General features: G+C 26.5%; 3 protein-coding genes across 3 annotated transcripts; 1 reads left to right on the top strand and 2 right to left on the bottom strand.

Moving 5' to 3' along the window:
* Positions 1–591: 591 nt before the first annotated feature.
* Positions 592–2,790, top strand: PmUG01_11040000 (transcription or splicing factor-like protein, putative; the record flags this gene model as incomplete). Its single annotated transcript, XM_029006060.1, has 2 exons — positions 592–2,515; positions 2,666–2,790. The coding sequence occupies 2 exons, from the start codon at positions 592–594 to the stop codon at positions 2,788–2,790; spliced, it is 2,049 nt and encodes a 682-aa protein (XP_028862587.1).
* A 277-nt stretch (positions 2,791–3,067) lies between these two features.
* On the bottom strand, positions 3,068–6,010 carry SUV3 (ATP-dependent RNA helicase SUV3, putative; the record flags this gene model as incomplete). The annotated part of the gene is made up of 1 exon (XM_029006059.1): positions 3,068–6,010. One exon carries the CDS (start codon positions 6,008–6,010, stop codon positions 3,068–3,070), a length of 2,943 nt encoding a protein of 980 aa, XP_028862586.1.
* Positions 6,011–7,903: 1,893 nt separating this feature from the next.
* TKL4 (tyrosine kinase-like protein, putative) lies at positions 7,904–15,229 on the bottom strand (the record flags this gene model as incomplete). Its single annotated transcript, XM_029006058.1, has 1 exon — positions 7,904–15,229. The coding sequence occupies one exon, from the start codon at positions 15,227–15,229 to the stop codon at positions 7,904–7,906; it is 7,326 nt and encodes a 2,441-aa protein (XP_028862585.1).
* Positions 15,230–21,502: the final 6,273 nt, after the last annotated feature.

Raw genomic sequence — 21,502 nt, 5'->3', positions numbered from 1 at the left:
TCTTTGCACAATGATGTAATATTTGTTATCTATTATTTGCCCTCATTGAATATTCATATATATATATATATATTATATATATATATATGTACATACTAATTACATACGTACGTACTTACATAAGGACATATAAAATATTCATGTATATCATGTAGAAAATGCTAAATGAATGACAAAAAAAATAAAAAATAAATATTTTAAAAGGAATGGCTAGGCAAAAATAAGTATATTAAGTCACATTGTAAAGGTATTTTTAAGAAAATATCTCGAATTTTATGAGCGCCTCACGAATTTTTGAAGAGCTAAAAGAACGCCAAATCGAATTTTTTTTTATGTATTTTACGCATATATTTATATTATGAACATAATTTACGCACAGATTACGCAAAAATTTTCGTAAGAAAGTTGTGTTTGAAAGTAAAGCTGCCTTTTCGAAAAAAAATATGCACATATACATATATATATATATATATGTAAATGTATATATGCATATATAACTACCCCCTACCCCAAAAAAGTAGTGTGGAAAGTGCCCAATCAGTGTATATTTTCAAAAAATAATTTATAATACCAATATCGGCTCGTGCAGATATGTATTACGATCCATTGGTAGCCCTTGTTAATTTATCCCCAGTTGAAAAATTATGTGATGATCACTCGAAAAAAAAGTCAAGATGGGGAAACATCTTGTCCAATACCGCTTTAGAAGATAAAGTAGTACCAAGTAAATGGGGAGCAGAGGATTACAAGCCATATCTACCACTACCGTTTGTGGATTTCCCCCCAGGGTTAACCCCATCTCAATTAGACCAATTTTTGAGAGAACAAAGATATGATGAATTGACTAAAAAGTTGAATAAAGGAGAATTAGAATATGTAGATCCAGATATAAGACCAGCCTCTCCTCCACCCATATATGATAAAAATGGTAGTAGAATAAATACAAGAGAAGCAAGAATTAAAAATAGTATGATTGAAGAACATCATAGATTAGTTGAATATTTATTAAAACATGTCAAAGGGTTTGTAGCTCCACCAAATTATAAACCAATAAAAAAAATAAGAAAAATAGAAATACCAATGGATAAATATCCTGAATATAATTTTATGGGATTAATTATAGGCCCACGTGGTTGTAATCATAAAAGATTAGAAGCAGAAAGTGGTGCACAAATTAGTATAAGAGGTAAAGGTACGCAAAAAGAAGGGAAAAAAACAGATCATCAGACAGATATAGAGGCAAATATGCCGAAACATGTTCATATATCAGCTGATACAGAAGAATGCGTAGAAAAAGCTGTAAGTTTAATAACTCCTTTATTAGACCCATTTCACCCTTTACATGAAGAATATAAAAAAAAAGGATTAGAACAATTAGCTTTAGTTAATGGTATAAATTTAAATCAATTAGAAACACAAAGATGTTCAATCTGCAATTCTTCTACTCATTTAACATTTGAGTGCCCAGAAAATATGAATTTACAAAATTTTAAAAAACCAGAAATTAAATGTAATTTATGTGGAGATCATGGGCATATAACCCTTGATTGTAAATTAGCAAAACAAAATAATTTTAAGAAAAATGATTTTGATACCTCTAATAATAACATACCTGCACCACCACCTGGTGGTACACCTCCGCCTCCTTATGATAAGGTGAAAAATCATCAATTTAATCAAACAAATAAATATGAAAAAATTAAAATTGATATGGAATATCAAAAAATGATGAGTGAGTTAAACACGGATAAGGAAAATAGCAGTCCCCAATTTGTTGAGTCAGGCAAAAAGACAAATGAAATTACATACGGAAATAACAGTAACAGTGGAAATACTAACAATATTATTAGTAATAATACCATTGGAAATAATGCTACTAGTAACGTTAGCATTAACCCGAGTGGTGATTTTACAATACCAACTAATAGCTTCAACAATTTTAATGATCCAACAATAGACTTCCTAGATTTCAATAATAAATTTCAAAACAGTAATAAAAACGTTAATAATATAATGCCACCAATAAACAGTAAAAATATGAACAATCCAAATTTTATTCCTTTAGGACAAGGTAATAATAACTCATTTAATGATGAATTAAGAGCGTTTAATTCACAAAATTTTTATGATCCCCTATCTAAAAGTAATAGAAATAGTAACAACAGTAATATTAACATTAATGCTTCTATGCGAAATGCTAACGGAAAAAATTTCAATTCAAACGTGAACTATCAAAGTGTAAATAATATTCCTTTAAACCCACCTTTGCCAATGTTACCAAATTTTTTTAATTTCCCATTTATGAACAACGGAATGATGCAAAATGGTTCCTTGCCCTATCCGAATGGTCAACAGGTTCCATCTAATCAACAAATGCCCATAGACCCGTTATACTTGCAGGGTTTTCAGAGTAAGCATACGAATTTTAGCTCATCTGAGTTCATTCATGAGGATGCCTGCGCCAATGCAAGTGTGCGCATACGTGCAAGCTTAAATTACGTTCCATCGATTGTATGTAAATGTATTACTCGTCGCCCATATTTGATGGCGTAATGAGAAATGTGTTTTTACCAAATTGCTATTGTTACTGATACTGTTATTACTACTGTCGTTGCTACGTACAACTGTTATCGGTATTACATTTTTTTTTTTTTTTTTTTTATAGATTGGTCGCAAATACCTATGAACTATGCAGATGATGTGCTCGCTCATGCGTCAGCCCCGGAAACGAACCCCCCACCACTGCCATCAGAAGATACGAGTAATCAGGATGATGTGAATATCACATAAAAACACGAAATGAAATAATTCTAAAAAAAATAGTTACAAGAAAATAGAGAAAAACGCACACACGTATCATGCGTGTATGTATCATATATATGTGTTGTGTACGTGAATTCTATGTGTATATATATACACATAATCCGTGTACATATCACATGAGTTGTACATACGCCATACCTCATTTTTTTAATCATTCTGGCTAGCTGCAAAATATGGATCCTCCTTATATGAAGTAGGGGTTTACTCTCCTTAACTAATTTATTTCTCTCTTTTAACGGTTTTGTTAACATTTTGTTAACATGTGAATAATTTCAGTAGAAACTTTATTTTTTTCGTCGTTTACTAAATTTATATTTTTATATATATTAGGAAATTTTGTATGCAACCAGCAGAATAAATCAATTATTTCATAGTAAACTTCTAATACTTTGGTATACTCGTCAAAACCTATGTTGGTATAGTAATTATCCCCTGAAGAACAACTACTTAGGGGTTGACCATCTTTTGAGGGCGTGTTTAATGGGAATCTGACACCAAACGCAGGGAGATTGTTATGTGGATTGTTGCAGTTATTTATTTGTTCATTCTTTATATGATCATTGTATATGTGTTCACTTATTACATGTTCACTGCTTATACGTTTACTTATTATACGTTCGCTGCTTACACGTTCGCTGCTTATACGTTTACTTCGTATGCATTCGATGCTTATCTGGTTGATGTTTACATTTTCGCTATCCGTGTCGACCAAAACAGTAGAATTATTGACAATGGTATCGTTTCCCACAAGTAAGGGTACCTTTCCCATCATATCTTCATCATAATGATTAGTTTCACTTTTAAAATTTTGTTCCTCAGATAGTGTAGGTAGGACATCGCGATCTACACATTCAAAAAAATCAACATACCCAAGTATACTATGACACATAGAAAATGTTTTCATTACATTTAAAATAATTACATTATTTATATTAATAGGAGCTAAGGTATATATAAACAAAATTCGTTTTTCCATATTTATATGTTTTAAAAATTTAGCAATAAATATCATTTGGTTATAATTTTTGGTTAAAAAAAAATAATCATTTAACTTTAAATAATCAACTAGTATTTCCAATATTTCATGTAATTGTATGTTTGCCTTGTGTTCATATTCTAATATTCTTCCTAAATTTTCGATAGTACCAAAATCGGGAAAATATCCTGCACGTAACGGTACGCTACGTTCGTTTTTGTGTAAGAAGCTTCGCCCATCGTAATTAGTATCACCATCATAATTATTAGCAACATTATCGTAATTATTAGCAGCATAATCTCTATTATCATCGTTTGTGTTTGATTCAATTCTGACCTTTGCAGGTGCATCATGTTTCATACGCCCGTTGCTGACTGATGTTACAGAGGAAGTACATAACTCGTGGTTGTTTTGACGACACACTATGTTTAACACACTGCTAAGATAAGTGCACGTGCCATTATAAATATATTTGTAAGGTTGGCTAAAATCTTCATTTATCTCGTTTGAAAATTCGGTACGATCGACAGTTGAAATATTCTTTCTTCTTTCTACTTGTTCATTCCCAGTTAAATGGCAAAGATTTCTATTTTTAAAAATATTTCTTAACATGTTTAGGTCCTCTAAATGCACACAAGTTATATAACCAACTATTTTTTCTGTGCACTTTTCATCATACCTACCAGCTCTTCCTGATATTTGCAAAATTTCAGAAATACTTAAATACCTTAAATTATCTCCATCATATTTTTTCAAAGAATAAAATAATATCCTCTTTATGCTAATATTCAGACCCATACCTATAACATCTGTAGCAATTAAAATAGTTTCCTTATCACTATAATCTTTTTCATTAAGCATGTCTTTATTTCTACCATTTAAAGTAGTTATCCTAGTATCCATTGAGCTGTTTCCTACTTCCTTATCTTCTTTACCTAAGTTACAATAATTGTTAAACAACTCTATTTGTTTCTTCTTAGTTTCTGGGGGTAAAGACCCATAAATAATAAAAACTCTTTTTTTTAATTGTTCACACTTTTTTTTTAATAACATAATATTGCTTCTTGAAAATGTTATTATACAATCACCTGTTTTAAGATTTTCTAAATTTTCTGTATGCTCCTGTAACTCCAATTTGGTTAATCGATTAAATCGTTTTATAATTAATTGATCATTTAATATATCAGATAAATTTTTAATTAAGTGTACAATATATTCACTACCACATAAATATATCTTTTCACATTTTAAATTTATCAATACATTTGTCCAAGCATATCCTCGGATGCTATCATTAATCATTTGAATTTCATCAATAATTGCACAATCATAATTTTTATTTAAAGGAGTCATTTCAATTGTACAAACTGTATGTGAATTGTCTTTTTTTTTGGCTATTTCCTGACCTGTTAATAAATTTACAACTTTATTTAATTTTATTAATTTTTTGTGTATTTCCCATGCTAGCAATCTTAAAGGGGCACAATATAACCCATTTTTTGACTGAATTAATTTGGTAAAAGCTTCATATGTCTTACCACTATTCGTTGGACCAACATATAAATATAATTTCCTTGTTGTTTTCCTTTTTTTTATAAATTCATTTACTTCTGTAAAATCACATATTTTTCTTACATGTTCATAAAAAATCCATTGTTTGTAGTAGTATTTTTTTATAAAATTTTGAAAAATGGTGAAAATTTTTCCATAACGAATTTCCTCCTTTTTTATTATATCATCTTTTTTACATTCTAAACTTTCCATTTCAGTTCCATTTTTTAAAACACTATTATTTTTAATATAGAAGTTATTATAATTATTATTACCACCTTCGCTGTTAAATTCGTTCATAAGCAACTCTCTTAACTCATAGGAATGAGTAGTATCTTCACTGAGACATTTCAAAAAATTATTTCGAACATCATTGTCCATTAAAAAAAATAAAGGAATGCTATACAACTGTGCAATTTTGTTAAGTAACCCTTTTTCATTTGTAATTTTAATTAACAAATTTCTTATTTTTAATGTCTCATTTTCATTTAACGGAATAAGCCGTTGTGCATTTTTGTACTCCTCGTTTATTTTTTCAAAATATTCGTTCGCTTGCCCAGCATAATTCATAAGCCCCTTCATACAGTTAATGATCCCCCGATGTTTGCTGTTAATATCTCTTGCACAGTTGAAGTGAAATTTGTTAAAACATCTTAGCATTTTAAGTGTGTGCGAGAATAAAAAAAGAATATATACATACATACACACAAGCATGTACGCATATGTATAAATTATATATTACAAAAAATTAAGATATACTATCCAATATAAAATATTTACCATTTTTGATTTCTGGAAAAAATGAAGAGCGGATAAATCGCAGTTCATGTAACTTTTTCAAAGTAACAAACAGGGTATACGGGCATACGTAAATATATGCACATATGTAAATACTTTGTATGCATTGTGTAAGTACGTATATATGTACGTACTATTTATGTACGTACGTATGTTGTCCAAATTTTTGGCCATTTTGTTGTATATGCTACAAAATGAGACGAAAAAACTCGATGAAAAAATCCGATTATTTGCGCTAAAAATCTTAATTACTGAGCCACCTTAAATACGCATATGATTTATATATTTTTTATTTTTAGCAATTGGAAAATTACGTTAGAGTAATATATAACATCTCTTCATATTAAAACACATTTGTATTTTCATTTTATTTGTACACCATTCATATTTTGCAGTATAACAATTTTTTTTTTCTCTTCATTCTATCTATTAGCTTAAAATGTGGGATGCTCTTTTTCATATATTTCTTTTGGGTAATTGTTAATTCATAATTTTACGTTATAATTTTTTGTGACACGTGCCTTTATATATACTACTTTTATATATATATATATATATACGTATATATAAATAATATATTTTTATGTTTTCACTATTTTTCTTCTTTCTTCTGTAAAATAATTATGTTACATGTTTCTCCTCATGCCAAGGAAGTGTATTTTACTCTTACTAACCATCTTTTAAAGAGAATATTATATATATCATATTATTAAGGTTATTAGCAAAAAATATTACGATGGGTGCTATTATTTGGTGCTTGTTTTTAAAATATCAGTGTCAGCAGGTACACCCTCTGAAAAGTTGGCACACAGAGCATGTGTGCATTTGCCCATTTATATTATGCGGATACTTACATAAATGTGATAAACCATAACAAAATGAAAAAAAAAAAATTCGACTGCGCATTCGGCAGATTAATTAATTCTGTTTATATATGATTTATGACAAGAATGCGCTTAACAAAAGGATGCGTTACTTTATATTCACCCTTAATGATAAAAGCGCCAAGTAATTTTTTTTTTTAAATGGAGCTCAATAAAATATAACGATTTTTAATTATAAATATGCATATATACCTTATGTATTCATTTTTGTGTATACTTATCAAACTTAAATTTAAATGCGAGATCAAGAAGATCTGTACAAAAGTTAACGTTGGTTAAACAAGAAAAGTTGCACATGCACATATATATATATATATATATATATATATATATATATATATAACACCTGATATAAATACATATATTTATACGCTCATGCACAAGCAGGTATCAGTCAAACTACCATGATACAAAATATGTATATTTTAATAAAAAAAGGGAATGGGACATTATTATACTTTAAAAATTAAAAGGTTTAATTAAAAACATAATTACAACATTTCTGCCAAATGATGGGCAGTTTTTTAAATATTACGCGATTTATATACTACGCGACTTGTATACATATATGTATATACCACAACACATATATACAATATATAAATAAATATATACATATACACAACATATAGCTGTGGAACGCGCACGCATCACATATATAATAAACTAATTATTTTTTTAATATATAAAATATATAACGCTTAACTGAAGAAAGACAAATAAGATTGACAAATGCGATAAATGCATTGGCATTTTTTTTTTTTTTTTTTTTTTTGTCTATGTATATGGGTATACGTGTACATGTGTATGTGTCTACTTGTTTATGTGCATATGCGTGGTGCATATCAAAAACAGTATATTACTCACTTTTTCACTCGACGACTTTAATTTTTTTCAAGAGTTTGTACATTTCGTAAGCACATGGTCTTTCCTCAGGAACAAAACTGAAGCATTTTTGGAGGCATTTTTTTATTGAGTTCGGCAAGAAATTGGGTATATGTGGTGTTCTTTTATTAACTAATAATTCATGTCTAATCTTAACATTTTTTGAAAAATTGTAATATGGGTATTTACTTGAAAATATTTCTACAATACAACAAGCTAAACTCCAGATATCAATTTTTTCAGTTACTTCAGTTGTACAGCTAAATGTTTCTGGAGCCATATATCTATAAGAACCAAAATTACTATACAGTTTTGAGCTTTTAAATCTTGCTTTTCCAAAATCACACATTACTAAATTCATATTATTATCAATTAATATATTAGATGTTTTTATATCCCCATTTATAATTGGTGGATTATGTATATGTAATTCATGTACAATATAACACATTTCAATTGCCCATTCCAATCTTTGCTTTTTATGTATTTTATTTTTATTTTTTAGATAATTAAATAAATTTCCTTTTGGATAATATTCCAATAATAACATTAATTTATTTGACTTAATACATATACCATAAAATTTACATATATTTTGACGTTGAATATTTTTATATATTTCAATTTCTCTTAAAAAATTTTTTAAATTTTTACTATCTTTTAAATCATGTATTTTAATAGCCACAGGGATTTTAACATACATTAATTTATTTTCATTATCCATTTCAATCTCTTCATCATAATTTTTTCCTTTCTCTTCTTTTTTTTCTTTTGTTCCTATTTTTTCTTTTTCTTTTTTTCCCCCTTTAATTTCATTAGCTTTAGTAGCACAGCTTGTTGCTTCTTCCCTATTATCCGTTTCTTGTTGTTCTTTGTTATTTAACTTACGTGAAGAATAAGTCATATTGTTGTATTCTTTTTCATTTATATATTCTTTTGATAAAATATTCTTATTATTTTTTGACAAGTTTAATAGTATAGTTGTTTTAGATTCGTCCGTGCTATTAGTATTTATTATGGTGGTACTCGCCGCACAATTGTTGCTCGATACGCTTTTCCCCTTACTGCTATTTGTCATTTTTTCCGCGCATTCGTCCTTTCCCATTCCGTAATTGCGCCTCTCATTGTTGTTACTATTATTGACCGTATTATTACATTGGTCCCTTCTAATGTTACTACTACTTATGTTCATGTTACTCGTGATACCGCTGTTACTGTTACTGTTACTGTTAATGTTAATGTTACTCTTGCTATTACTATTACTATTACTATTACTATTACTATTGCTATTGCTATTACTATTGCTATTACTATTACTATTGCTATTACTATTGCTATTACCGCTGCTGTTCCCATTAATAATATGGATGCTACTGCTGGTGTTACTACTGTTTCGATTGTTACAGTTTCTGTTACTATTGCTATTACTGTTACTGCTGTTGTTGTGCTCCATCTCCTCGTTCTTATATGTAACGTGCTTTCCACCTTTCTCATTTACGTTCGTACTAGATGATATTTTATTATTGTTGCTGCTCTGGAAGTTAGCATTTTCATCATCATAATTACAGCACAAAAACTCGTCCAGAATGTCAATTTGTTCTTGTAGTAAAATGGAGTCTATGTCTTCTTTATTATTAAAACTGCATTCAGCATTACTACCATTGCCATTACTACCACTGACAATACCACCACTGACAATACCACCACTACCATTGCAGCTTTCCTTATTGAAGGCTATGTTAGCTCTACCGCAGTTATCAATAACGAGGGGGTTGTTCATCACAGGGCTATTGTCACTCTCCATGGGTAAAGAATAACAAGGGCAGTTTTTCGGCTGTTTATAATACTTTCTCCTCAAATTGAACAGAAATTTTAAAAAGCCAAAAATTAAAGCATTCATTAAGTGATTCATACTTATTTTGCTAAATGGAATAATAGCCAATTTGTTTAATCCATTCTTATGTTTATTTATTTCATATTTTAAAACTGACGAATTTTTTACAATTTTATCATTATTTAAAACATTAAAAACAGTGAAATTTCTATACATTATTAATTCCTTATGTTCATCTATAAATATTATTTTGAATATACACTTGTTACTATAATAATGAAATATATTCTTATTGTCAAATATATATAAACTTTCTTTATATAATCTATATGTTATAATGTTTTTGCTTTTCACATATAAGAAATTTAAATGGTTATTGTATAATATATTATTATGATAAATATCTAACAATAAATAAGACACTATTTCTTCATTATATTTTATATCATATTCTTTATTCATATTTTGAAATTTATATATTATTTTTTCTACTTCACTAAAAAACTCATTTTTATCAATAACTATTTTGTCAATCTTCTGATTCGTGTATAAAAAATGTAACATTTTTTTTTTTAATTTTTTTATTTCACGAACGTGTATGCAATGTGCTCTTTTCTCTTCATCCCTTGCAAAGTAGTTGCTCAACATTTGTTTATTGTGCTCCTTCAAGTCATCCAGCTTTACCACATCGTCATCCTCCTCTTCCCCATGACGACCACAGCTATTGCTGTTACTGCTATTGTTACCATTATCGCCATTATTGCCACTCCTGAAATTATTAACATTACTTCCATTATTACCAATACTGCTGCCATTATTAACATTACTTCCATTATTACCAGTACTGCCATTATTACCAATACTGCCATTATTACCAATACTGCCATTATTACCAATACTGCCATTATTACCATTATTACCATTATCTCCATTTTTACCAATACTGCCATCAATATTACTGTTATTACCATCGTCTCCATAATTTAGCCACAACGCCTTTTCGCTCTTATCTATTCCTCTATTCACGCACTGTATAATATTACTAAAAAAAAGTTCGTTACTAATATCCCCATTATTCTGTTCTATCAACAACATATATTCTATTTCATTATTATACTGTTCAACAAAGTTCGGTAGTACTTTTTTCCCACTCATTCTTTGCTCATTTAAGTTTTTTAAAATATTTTCAATGGCACTCTTTTCCTCCTCTTTTCCCATATTTCTTACTATAAATTCATTCTTGCTATTCCTATAATTTCCATTCGAATTCGTTTGGTTGTTGTTATTAAAAACATCGAATATTTTCTCTATCAACTGATTTTGCAAGTAGCATAGCTTTTTGCAGCTTTTATTTAATTTCCCCTCTTCATTGTTACTGCTACTAGCTTTTTTCTTTATACCACTTTTACATGCATTACTGTCATGACAACTACCACTACTACTATCGTTATTATTGCTGTTGTTACAATTGATAAACCCCAGATTTTTTTTATTTTCTCCTACATATGGATCATACCCCTCAACACTACTAGCACTAAGGGAATTATCCCCTTTTTTAAAAACATTCTTATGAAAAATACTTGATATATTATTGTTGTTCCTTACATAACCACCAGCACTATTATTGTCAAACGTATCTTTCTGTACAACATCCCTTTTACTCCTTACCCCTGCTTCTGTAGTTGTTTTACGCGATTTCTTTAACTTTACTTGAACACTGTTACTCCTTTCTTTTACTGCTTCATCCTTTAGTCCTATATGGATTTTTTCCCCCATATGGACTTCATCTTCTTCTTCTTCCTCTTCATCATCATCTTCCTCACCATCACCGTCCACGTGGTCCTGCTGTACCTCATGGCGCTGTTCCTCCTGACATGCTATCATGGCTCTTTTTTGCCTCCTATCGTGAATTTTCATTTCGGACTTATTTTTAATCATCATATGTTCCTCCTCATCTTCTTTGCTATATCTACTACTACTTGCACTGGTCCGAAGTTCCCACCTTCTAACTTTCTTTAATAGTATACCCTTATAAACAACACCAAACCCTCCTTTTGATAAATAAGAATGAATTTTTATATCATCATAATGTATTAATAGCGAATCGGATAAATATAAAGAACAAATATTAGTATTCGTCATAAATATAATTTTTGAAATGTTGGTAAAAATATTTTCATTCCTCAATGGATAATAAAGTTTTATTCTTTTCACTATAACATCATTTTCACCTAAATGGATAAGCGGAAAATTCAGCATTCTTTCTTTTTCTAAACTACGTCTATAAATTTTTATATTACAATTTTCTTTTGTTTTAAATATTCTCTTTTCTTCATCATAAACGACATTCTCGTTGCTCATGCAATTTTCCTTATAATATGCTATTGTATTGTCAATATTATAATTGCTGCACAAATTACTGCAGTTGTTACCGCAGTTATTTCCTCCAATGTTATTTCCGCTAATATTATTACTGTTGTTGTTGCTGTCATGCGGGCTTCTCTTCTCACAAGGATTCTTAAAAATATTTGCATCCTTATCTAATATGTTCACGTTGCAGTTATCAATACTCATGATACCCTTTTTGCATGCATTTTTTTCATTATTACTATTACTAATGTTATTATTATGATGGTCCATGAGAAAATCTTGGTTACTACTACCTATCTTTTTTATGTTCTCTGTTTTATTAATTTTTTCATTTATCATATTATATACATGATGTTCATCTATTATATAATTAGAACAAATGGGATCTTTTTTATTATTTACTAACTTACTATTATTATCATTATGATGGCTATTGCCAATACATAAGTTTTTCTTATTAAAAAAAATATCACCACATTCTGATATTTTATAATCATCTTCACATTTTATAAATTGTTTTACATTCGATTTTAGAAATTTTTTAAAATGCTCTTCTTCCACTTGTTCCTTCTTCAATTGTAGGTTGATCGTCATGTCATCATAATAATACATATCATGTGGATAATTATGCGAATTAATATGCGAATGATTATGAGGATGATTATGCGAATGATTATGAGGATGATTATGGGGATGATTATGGGGATGATTATGGGGATGATTATGAGGATGATTATGAGGATGATTATGAGGATGATTATGAGGATGATTATGCGAATGATTATGAGGATGATTATGAGGATGATTATGCGAATGATTATGTTGATGATGACTGTGATGATGATTAAGATTTTCATTACAATGCTGATTAGGACTATACTCAGAATGACCATCTCCTTTTTCTCCACCTATTGCTAAGTAATTAACATTTGACATGCTTTTTTTATTATTCTTAATAATATTATTCTCATTCTGTTCTTGTGAATTTTTGCAACACAAATCTATTGTCTTAATACCCTTTAAATTATTATTATACAAATTTTTTGAGTTTGTTGATTGCTTGTGGTATGTATGTAGGTTGTAACTGTCATATTCCTTATTGCTGTACACATTATCTCCATTCCCATTGCAGATACCACTCTTATTATTATTATTATCGTCATTATAAACATTTCCGCTTCCGTTGTTACCGTTAATGCTACCAATATTACCACTACTATTGTTGTTATTACCGTATAACACTCCCTTTTGATACTGCTCATACTTCTTTAGTTTATACTGTTCCTCGTAACAACTATCATGACCATCACCTCTTTTTCCCCTACCTTCTGACTCTATATTTTGCTGTAAATCAAAAGGGGTCAAATGTACATCATGTGCTGCTACTCCTACTTCCTTTAATCCCACTCCTCTTAATCCGACTTCTCTTACTCCTACTTCTCTCCCTCTTTTTTCTAATATTCCTTTCCTACTTTCAATGTGCTGATAATTCTGGTTGTAGTAGCCAAGATAATTTTCTGATATCCTTTTTTCTTCAAATATGTTGACAAATGATATTTTTTTCTCTTGATGATCACTAAATTTATTTTTTTTAATACTCTCCATTTTATTAAGATTCGTTAATGAATAAGCATTTTTTATTTTTTCAAAACTTCTTGCATGAGCAATATAATTTCTCTTTTCTTCTACTCCTTCCTCTTCATCCTGTATCTCCTCTTTTTCATGTTGTATTTTTTCTCTTTTGAAATTATTTAATTTGTCCTTTATATTTAGGAGGTTATGAATGAAAAATTTCTTGCTTAAGAAGTCGGAAACGATATTATTATTACTGCTGCTAATATTATTAACATTGTTGCTGACAATGCTTCTCATATTGCTACTACCAATCCTATCGGCATAAACCATATTATTATGAGCATTATTTTTTGCGTACTCCGATACATTATGAACATTTTCATTGAACATATTATTCGTATTAACACTACCATCATAATTATTATAATTGCTGTAATTATAGTAGCTGCTATCCTTAATAATACTACCACCTTGATCATTATTTAAAACACTACTTTCATTGTTAGTATAAACATGGCTGACACTATTACTGATGTTATAACTACATACGTTTTTGTTCCTTACATTCTTTTGTACGCAGCTCGGATTACTATTACAGTTACTGTTACTATTACTATTACAGTTACTGTTACTATTACTGTTACTGTTAATGTTACTGTTACTATATCTACTAATGTTGCTGCTAGAGTTGCTGCTACCATTACTACTACCATTATTATTATTGATGTTCTTTTCACTTTTTAGTAAAACATTATTTCGAAGTTTAAAATTTAAAAATTCATAACTCCCGAAAAATTTTTTTACTTGACTGTTGTTATTTTGGCAATACTTGTCGGATTTCTCCAACTTGTTCATATTATCATTTTGAAAACATTTCACATTCTTTGTTTTCATATATGCACTTGCATTATTATTATTATTATTAATATTAAAGTTATTGATGGTACTACTATTATTGATGGTGCTACTATTATTGATGGTACTACTATTATTGATGGTACTACTATTATTGATGGTACTACTATTATTGATGGTACTACTATTATTGATGGTACTACTATTATTGATGATACTACTATTATTGATAGTACTACTATTATTGATGGTACTACTACTGTTGATGGTATTACTATTATTGATGTTATTAAAGTTCGTGCTATTATTATGATAGTTTAATGTATGCCCATTATTATTTACATATATCACATTTTTCTTAATATTATTATCATCTTCAAAACAATTTCTATTCTTCAAAAATTCTTTGCTACATTCTTTCGTTGCTACAACATTATTACTAAAAATATTATTGCTGTTACTGTTAATATTACTGTTAATACTATTATTAATATTGTTAATATGGTTAAAACTGTTGAAATTACTGCTAATATTACTGCTAAATTTTGTGCTAATATTACTGCTAAAATTAGTACTAATATTATTGTTATTACTTTTTAAGTGCTCGTCGTTTTCTTCTAACTCATTCTTATTCCCATAAAATGGAAAATCCATGAATTTATTATTACCTTTAAACATTTTCCTGCTTACTACGCTTTGCCTCTACCTTTATTTTTACTCTTTCTTTCACGTCTTTTCCTTTTTTTCTTTTTCTTTTTCACTGTTTTTATTTTTTATTTTATTTTTTATATTTAAATTTTTATTTTATTTATTATTTTTTCTTTTTTTTTGGGGCTGTTACACTTTCATATATTTAAAAATAACATGAACTGTTCATAATTTTTTTGGTTATAAACATTATTATTACTTCTTACAATTCGTCGTACATTTATGTCCAGCTAGCTCATCCCCCAAAGCATCACTATTTTGAATATATCAGATATAATTGTTATTATACATATGTTTTCTTTGCACCTTATGCTCTTTGTATCTTTCACTTGGTTGTACGTATATCTTCTTCAGACTACAATGTATTCTTAAAATAAAATTATTTGTTACAACACCTGTATTTTGTTTTTATCTTACTTTTCAATATGTACAACATTTAATTTTTTTTTTTTCTTTTTTTTTTTATTGTCCCTATATTGGGGTAATAAATGATCTTAATTTAATTTTTACTTTTTGGGTATATTTTCGTCAGATGCTCATACGCTTCAACATGCAAATGTACAAACATACAAACATAAATACATGTACATATATATATATATATATATATTAACTACCCAACTTTTTCTATATATACTCGGGCATTATACATAAAATGCTTTTCGTACTTATTTATTATGCATATATTTACATGCACATATAAAAATATACGTGCATATGTAGTAGTTCCCGTGCATACAAATGTATATATACATATATATTTATAAGAGATGACCTAAAACATGAATATACAAAAAAAGGAATAGGACATATATGGTATAATTTATATACAACATGTACATATGATAAAAAACTTTATTAACAAATTTGTTTTATATAACACATGTATAATAATGTATATATAATATATATAAACACAAAATATGTATGTATAATATATACGTAAATTACAGTATGTATATATATATATATGTATATACGCATACATGTACCACTATATTTACGGGATGTTTTAAAAAAAGATTATATGTGGTTTTTTATAATTAATTATGTATGTCTGATTTTTACATGTACAAACAATAAAACACAAATATATGATATGAAACTTTAAATAAAAAATTTTAAAACTTTAGCTAAAATTTTAAAAAATAAAAAATTGTGAAAGCATAAAAAACCTAAATTAAAAATTAAACAAGTGTATTCATATAATGTTTGGCACTGATGGTATTGTACATATATATATATGTATAAGTATACACGTACATGTATAATCACATGTTATCGTTGTTTTTTCTTTTACTCTGTAACAAATAACATATTGCTTAACAGTTAAACATACATATAAACGTAAATATACATTTAAAGATAAATATACATATAAACGTAAATATACCTATATATATAAACGTATAAATGTATACATGTACGTATATGTATACATACATATATATATATTATATATATATATATGCAAGTAAGTATATACTTATATAATATTAAAAATAACATGCTTTCAAATAATAAACCTATTTTTACGTAATACATTATTAACTAAATCAAATGTCGTTAGAATAAAAAAAAAAAAAAAAAAATACATCAATATATGCATATGTAAAAAGTATAAAATAAAATTCATATATATGAAGTATAACGTAAAAATACATACTATTTCTAAACTAAACATGTTAAAAAGCTAAAGCATTTAAAAAAAATTAAATAACTTCAGAATATTTGACATACATATATTTTTATATATGTATAACTAAATTATATTTTATACTATATATATATGTACATAAATAATATATTTATTCATTTAACTGTAAAAAAGCCATATTTTTTTAATATGAAAAAACAAAATGTAATACTTTCATATATACAGTAATTGATATTACTATTATATATATATATATATATATATATATATATATATAGATGTAGATATGGATATCTATGTATAAATATATATGTATAAATATGTATGCATATATATATATAAATATATATATCTATTTATAGATATGTACCAAATATATACATACGTAAAAATGTAAAAATGTATAAATATATATAATACATATAAATATATATGCTTGTGGTTGTATATCTATATATAAAAATATTCTGCAGTTTTATAATACTAAAAAAGTAAAAATATTTTTTCTAAAAAAATATGAACAAACATGCCTAATTAATACAAACTTAACAGTCTGTTCTTACCTTTAAATTTAATAAAAATGACTAATGCATATTTATTATCTTCTTTTAAAAAATAATAAAATGCAATTAAATACATGTAGTAGCAATAGATGCAAATGTATTATTAGAGTATGCATATATATATGTACAATACAACTTTACATATAAAAATATGTACATATGTATATATTTATATATATATATATATATATTTTTAAGAATATATAAAAAATTAATAGAAAAATATATACAATAAATATTACATAAATATTATGTACATGCAAAAAAAAAAATAGTTAATTTCTTTGTTCATAATATATGAGATTCAAAGATATAACAAAGCACTTACCTTCGATTATGAATTTATTAATTTTTTCTACCTTTCTTTTAGGCAAGTGTATAAAAAAAACATAAAATACATTATGCTAAACACCTAATTGTAGAACTAAGTTATGCATATATATATATTTATATATAATATATATATGTACAGATGTACATATATATATACATTTGTACATTTGTATACATACGTACAATTTATTTTATATGTATACATATATAGTAATACATGTACATAAAATTAATGTTTAAAAACAATTTGCGATTATCTATTTTTTTTTGATTTTAGGAATAATTTAGTTTTTTATAATAATAAATATACGTAACAAAAGAACAAAATAAACGGAGCGAGCCTATATCATATTATATAAGAAGACTTCATAATTTAATAATAAATAATATATGTAGTATTATTATGTACATATATATATATATATATATATCCGTACATTTTTAAGTAAAAGCTTTATAAAAACAATTTTTTATTTTTATAATTACTTTAAAGAAAAATGTATTAATCCGCCACCAACCCCCTTTATTATTTATTGTTTTTTTTTTAATTTTTTTTTTTTTTTTTATTTTGATCTTTTTATGGGTTCAAATTGTATATAAATATTTACGTATGTATGTATGTATTTAGTTTATATAACCAGCGTGTTAAAAAATAAAATTTGCTTCTCTGCTTTTTTTATTTTATATATATTTTTTATATGTCTGTATATACGATTTTTGCAAAAATTCATGTGCATTATATATTTGTTGTCAACAGGTATTTGACATACGCCTTTTATATATATATTATACATATTTTTATATATCCTTTAATCTTTTTTTTAAAAGATACAATTATTTAATGTACTTTGTATATGTAGGATGATGATTAATGTGTTTTTGCTAAAGTTAAATATAAAAAAATTTATATCTTTTAAATAAATTCTTCCCTTCTTTTTTTCATTTTTCTTTTTATTCTTTCTTTCTTTCCTTTTTTTTTTTTTTTTTTTTTGTAGGGTTTTAAAAGCCCGATGATTCATCTATGAAGTGGCATGATAATAAAAGCTGCAAGCACCATAAAAAAAAAAAAATTTTTATTTTTTTTTTTTTGTAATTATTATATAAAATGAGCCTTTTTTTTTGGTTAATATTAAGAAGTTTGTTTACTGTATGTTAAGTGAATAGTAAACTGTAAATAGCACAAAATTAAATTTTATTATACATATATATAATATATATATATATTATATGTACATTCGTTTCATTATTTGACAAAAGGCAATTCATTTTTAAAATAACGTTTTATAGGCACATAGTTATTATTTATATTCCTGTACTTACTATACGAGAGTAGGAAATAAATTATTTTTTTTATATATTTTATTTCTAGTACTTATTCAACTCAATGTTTATGCGTTATAGGTGATGAAATTATGATTACAGTTTATTTGTATTTTGTATGAAAGTCGAATTTATTTAGCATTTATGTGATATGTATTTTTTTATTTCCTATAATACTGGTACAACCGGCTTGTTGTCCTTATATATGATCATATAACCATTTCTTTGTTTTTCTTTTTTTTTTTTTTTTTTTTTTTTTATCTTTATAAGCATGTAGACACATGTTTCATGCTAGTAAGAAAAGCTTATCACAATTCTTGTAGTACTTTATAAATAAAATATGTTGTCTTAAGATATATTCCTTTTACCTTTAATCCTACATAATATTTTATATAAGTTATTCTTATGTTTTGTGATTAAGTTGATGGAAATACGCATTTTTATGTATTTGTGTACATGTTTATATAATATATGCTCAAATATATATACGTTTTTATATATGTGTATATCTCTTTACATATATACTTGTATTTTTTGAAAAAATGAACGTTCCATGATTAACAACATGACAATTTGCCTACTATATTCTTATGCCTTTTTTTACATTAAAAAAAATTAAAAGCTGGAAAGATAGTTAGCTAAAAAAAAAAAAAAAAAAACAAATAAATAAATAAATAAATAATAAATAGATAAACAATAAATAGATGAACAGTAAATAGATGAACAGTAAATAGATGAACAGTAAATAGATAAACATTAAATAGACAAATAATAAATATACAGTAAATAAATAAATAAACAATAAATAAGCAAATAAATAAATAAAAAAGCATATAATAGCAGGACAGTTGTACTGTAACATCAAGATATGTACATATAATTGTAAGATATTTTTAACAAAATTGTTTTATAAATTTGGGGCTTCTTATCAATTATTTTAATCCCAATATTTTTTTTTTTTCCGACGGTTAAGAATATAATTATATATATGTTTATACGTATATATAAAGATATCGATTTATTTAAATAAAAAATTTTCGAGCTTTTTACATTAAGAGGGTTATATATGTACACCTCTTTTACTATTTTACAAATGGCACAAAGTTCTGTTCGTTCATAAAATATTAGCGACAAAAGATGTTACGTATTTTTTTTTGTATGTATATTTTAATACATAATTGAGAAAATAAAATGTAACGGTAGATATATATATACATATATACACGTAAGAACATCATAATTAAACCTGTACCCATTTCATAAAAAAAAGAAAAAGAAATATACTGTATAAAATTTATCGGAAATGTTTGCAGTTACGTGACTAAGCACAGCGTTTGCGTTTTTCCTTATTTTATTTTTTTTTTGCCTTTCTTTTTTTTCTTTATTTTTTTTTTTTACATATTCTCATTGAAAAAACTGCAAAATATACTGCTAATAAATAAATACATGCAAAGGTACGATGCATCCCATTAGAAAGGAGAAATATAATTTAATTTTTTTTTTTTTTTTTTTTTTTTTTTTTTTTTAAAATGTCTAAATAATAAATTAATTTACTCTTCCATTTATGTTTGGAAGAGATAATAAACACATGCATCATTACGACTTGTAGATATACTTTTAAGAAATTTATTAGAATTCCATTTTTTATGAGCATGTCTTTTAATTACCAATAAAAATTTTGCTACTTTTGTTTTAATACTTTTATTAATATAGGAATATTAATACGTCTGTATGTTTGAACTATTACTACTTTATTTTCTACATTTCAGCTGATTTATATTCATTTAGCCAGTTTTGAACCTCATTTTTCACCCCATCATTTTTCGCCGCGCCCCTTTTGCACTTCGTCATTTCTTCAAATTAAGGGCAACACGCCTTACGAAAATTTAAAGCCCCTTTTTAAAATATTAGCACAACGCATTTTAAGGAAAAAAATGAATAAAATAAAACAACATAATACAAAACAAAATAAATAAAATAAATACATTAAAACAAAAAAGCAAGTAAACAAAATAAGTTGAAATAAGCCGAAATAAGAATATATTCCCCCTCTCCTCATGCTAATTAAACGAAAGCAATAAAAGCGCCAAAGGAGAAGGGTAATTTTGCGGACACTCTTTTTAGCATTTCACATTGAACAAATTTTTTCATGTTGTGCACGTGATATATTTTTAAATTTATATAATTGTAGTTGCTTACCAGTGTTTTAGGAGGCATATTGCAAAAGCTACAAGAATCATTTTTGAAAGCGCACAAATAAAAGTGTGGGCATGTGCAATATACTTGTGTGGGTATATACACATATATATATGTATATATGCCTGTGATAAGTACATATGTGAAACGCTAAATGCATTTATAATATAGGCA

Source organism: Plasmodium malariae (genome assembly GCF_900090045.1).
Source record: "Plasmodium malariae genome assembly, chromosome: 11".
Taxonomy (NCBI): Eukaryota; Apicomplexa; class Aconoidasida; order Haemosporida; family Plasmodiidae; genus Plasmodium; species Plasmodium malariae.
Note: the sequence above shows the minus strand (reverse complement) of the source record. Positions and strands in the feature narration are given on the sequence as shown.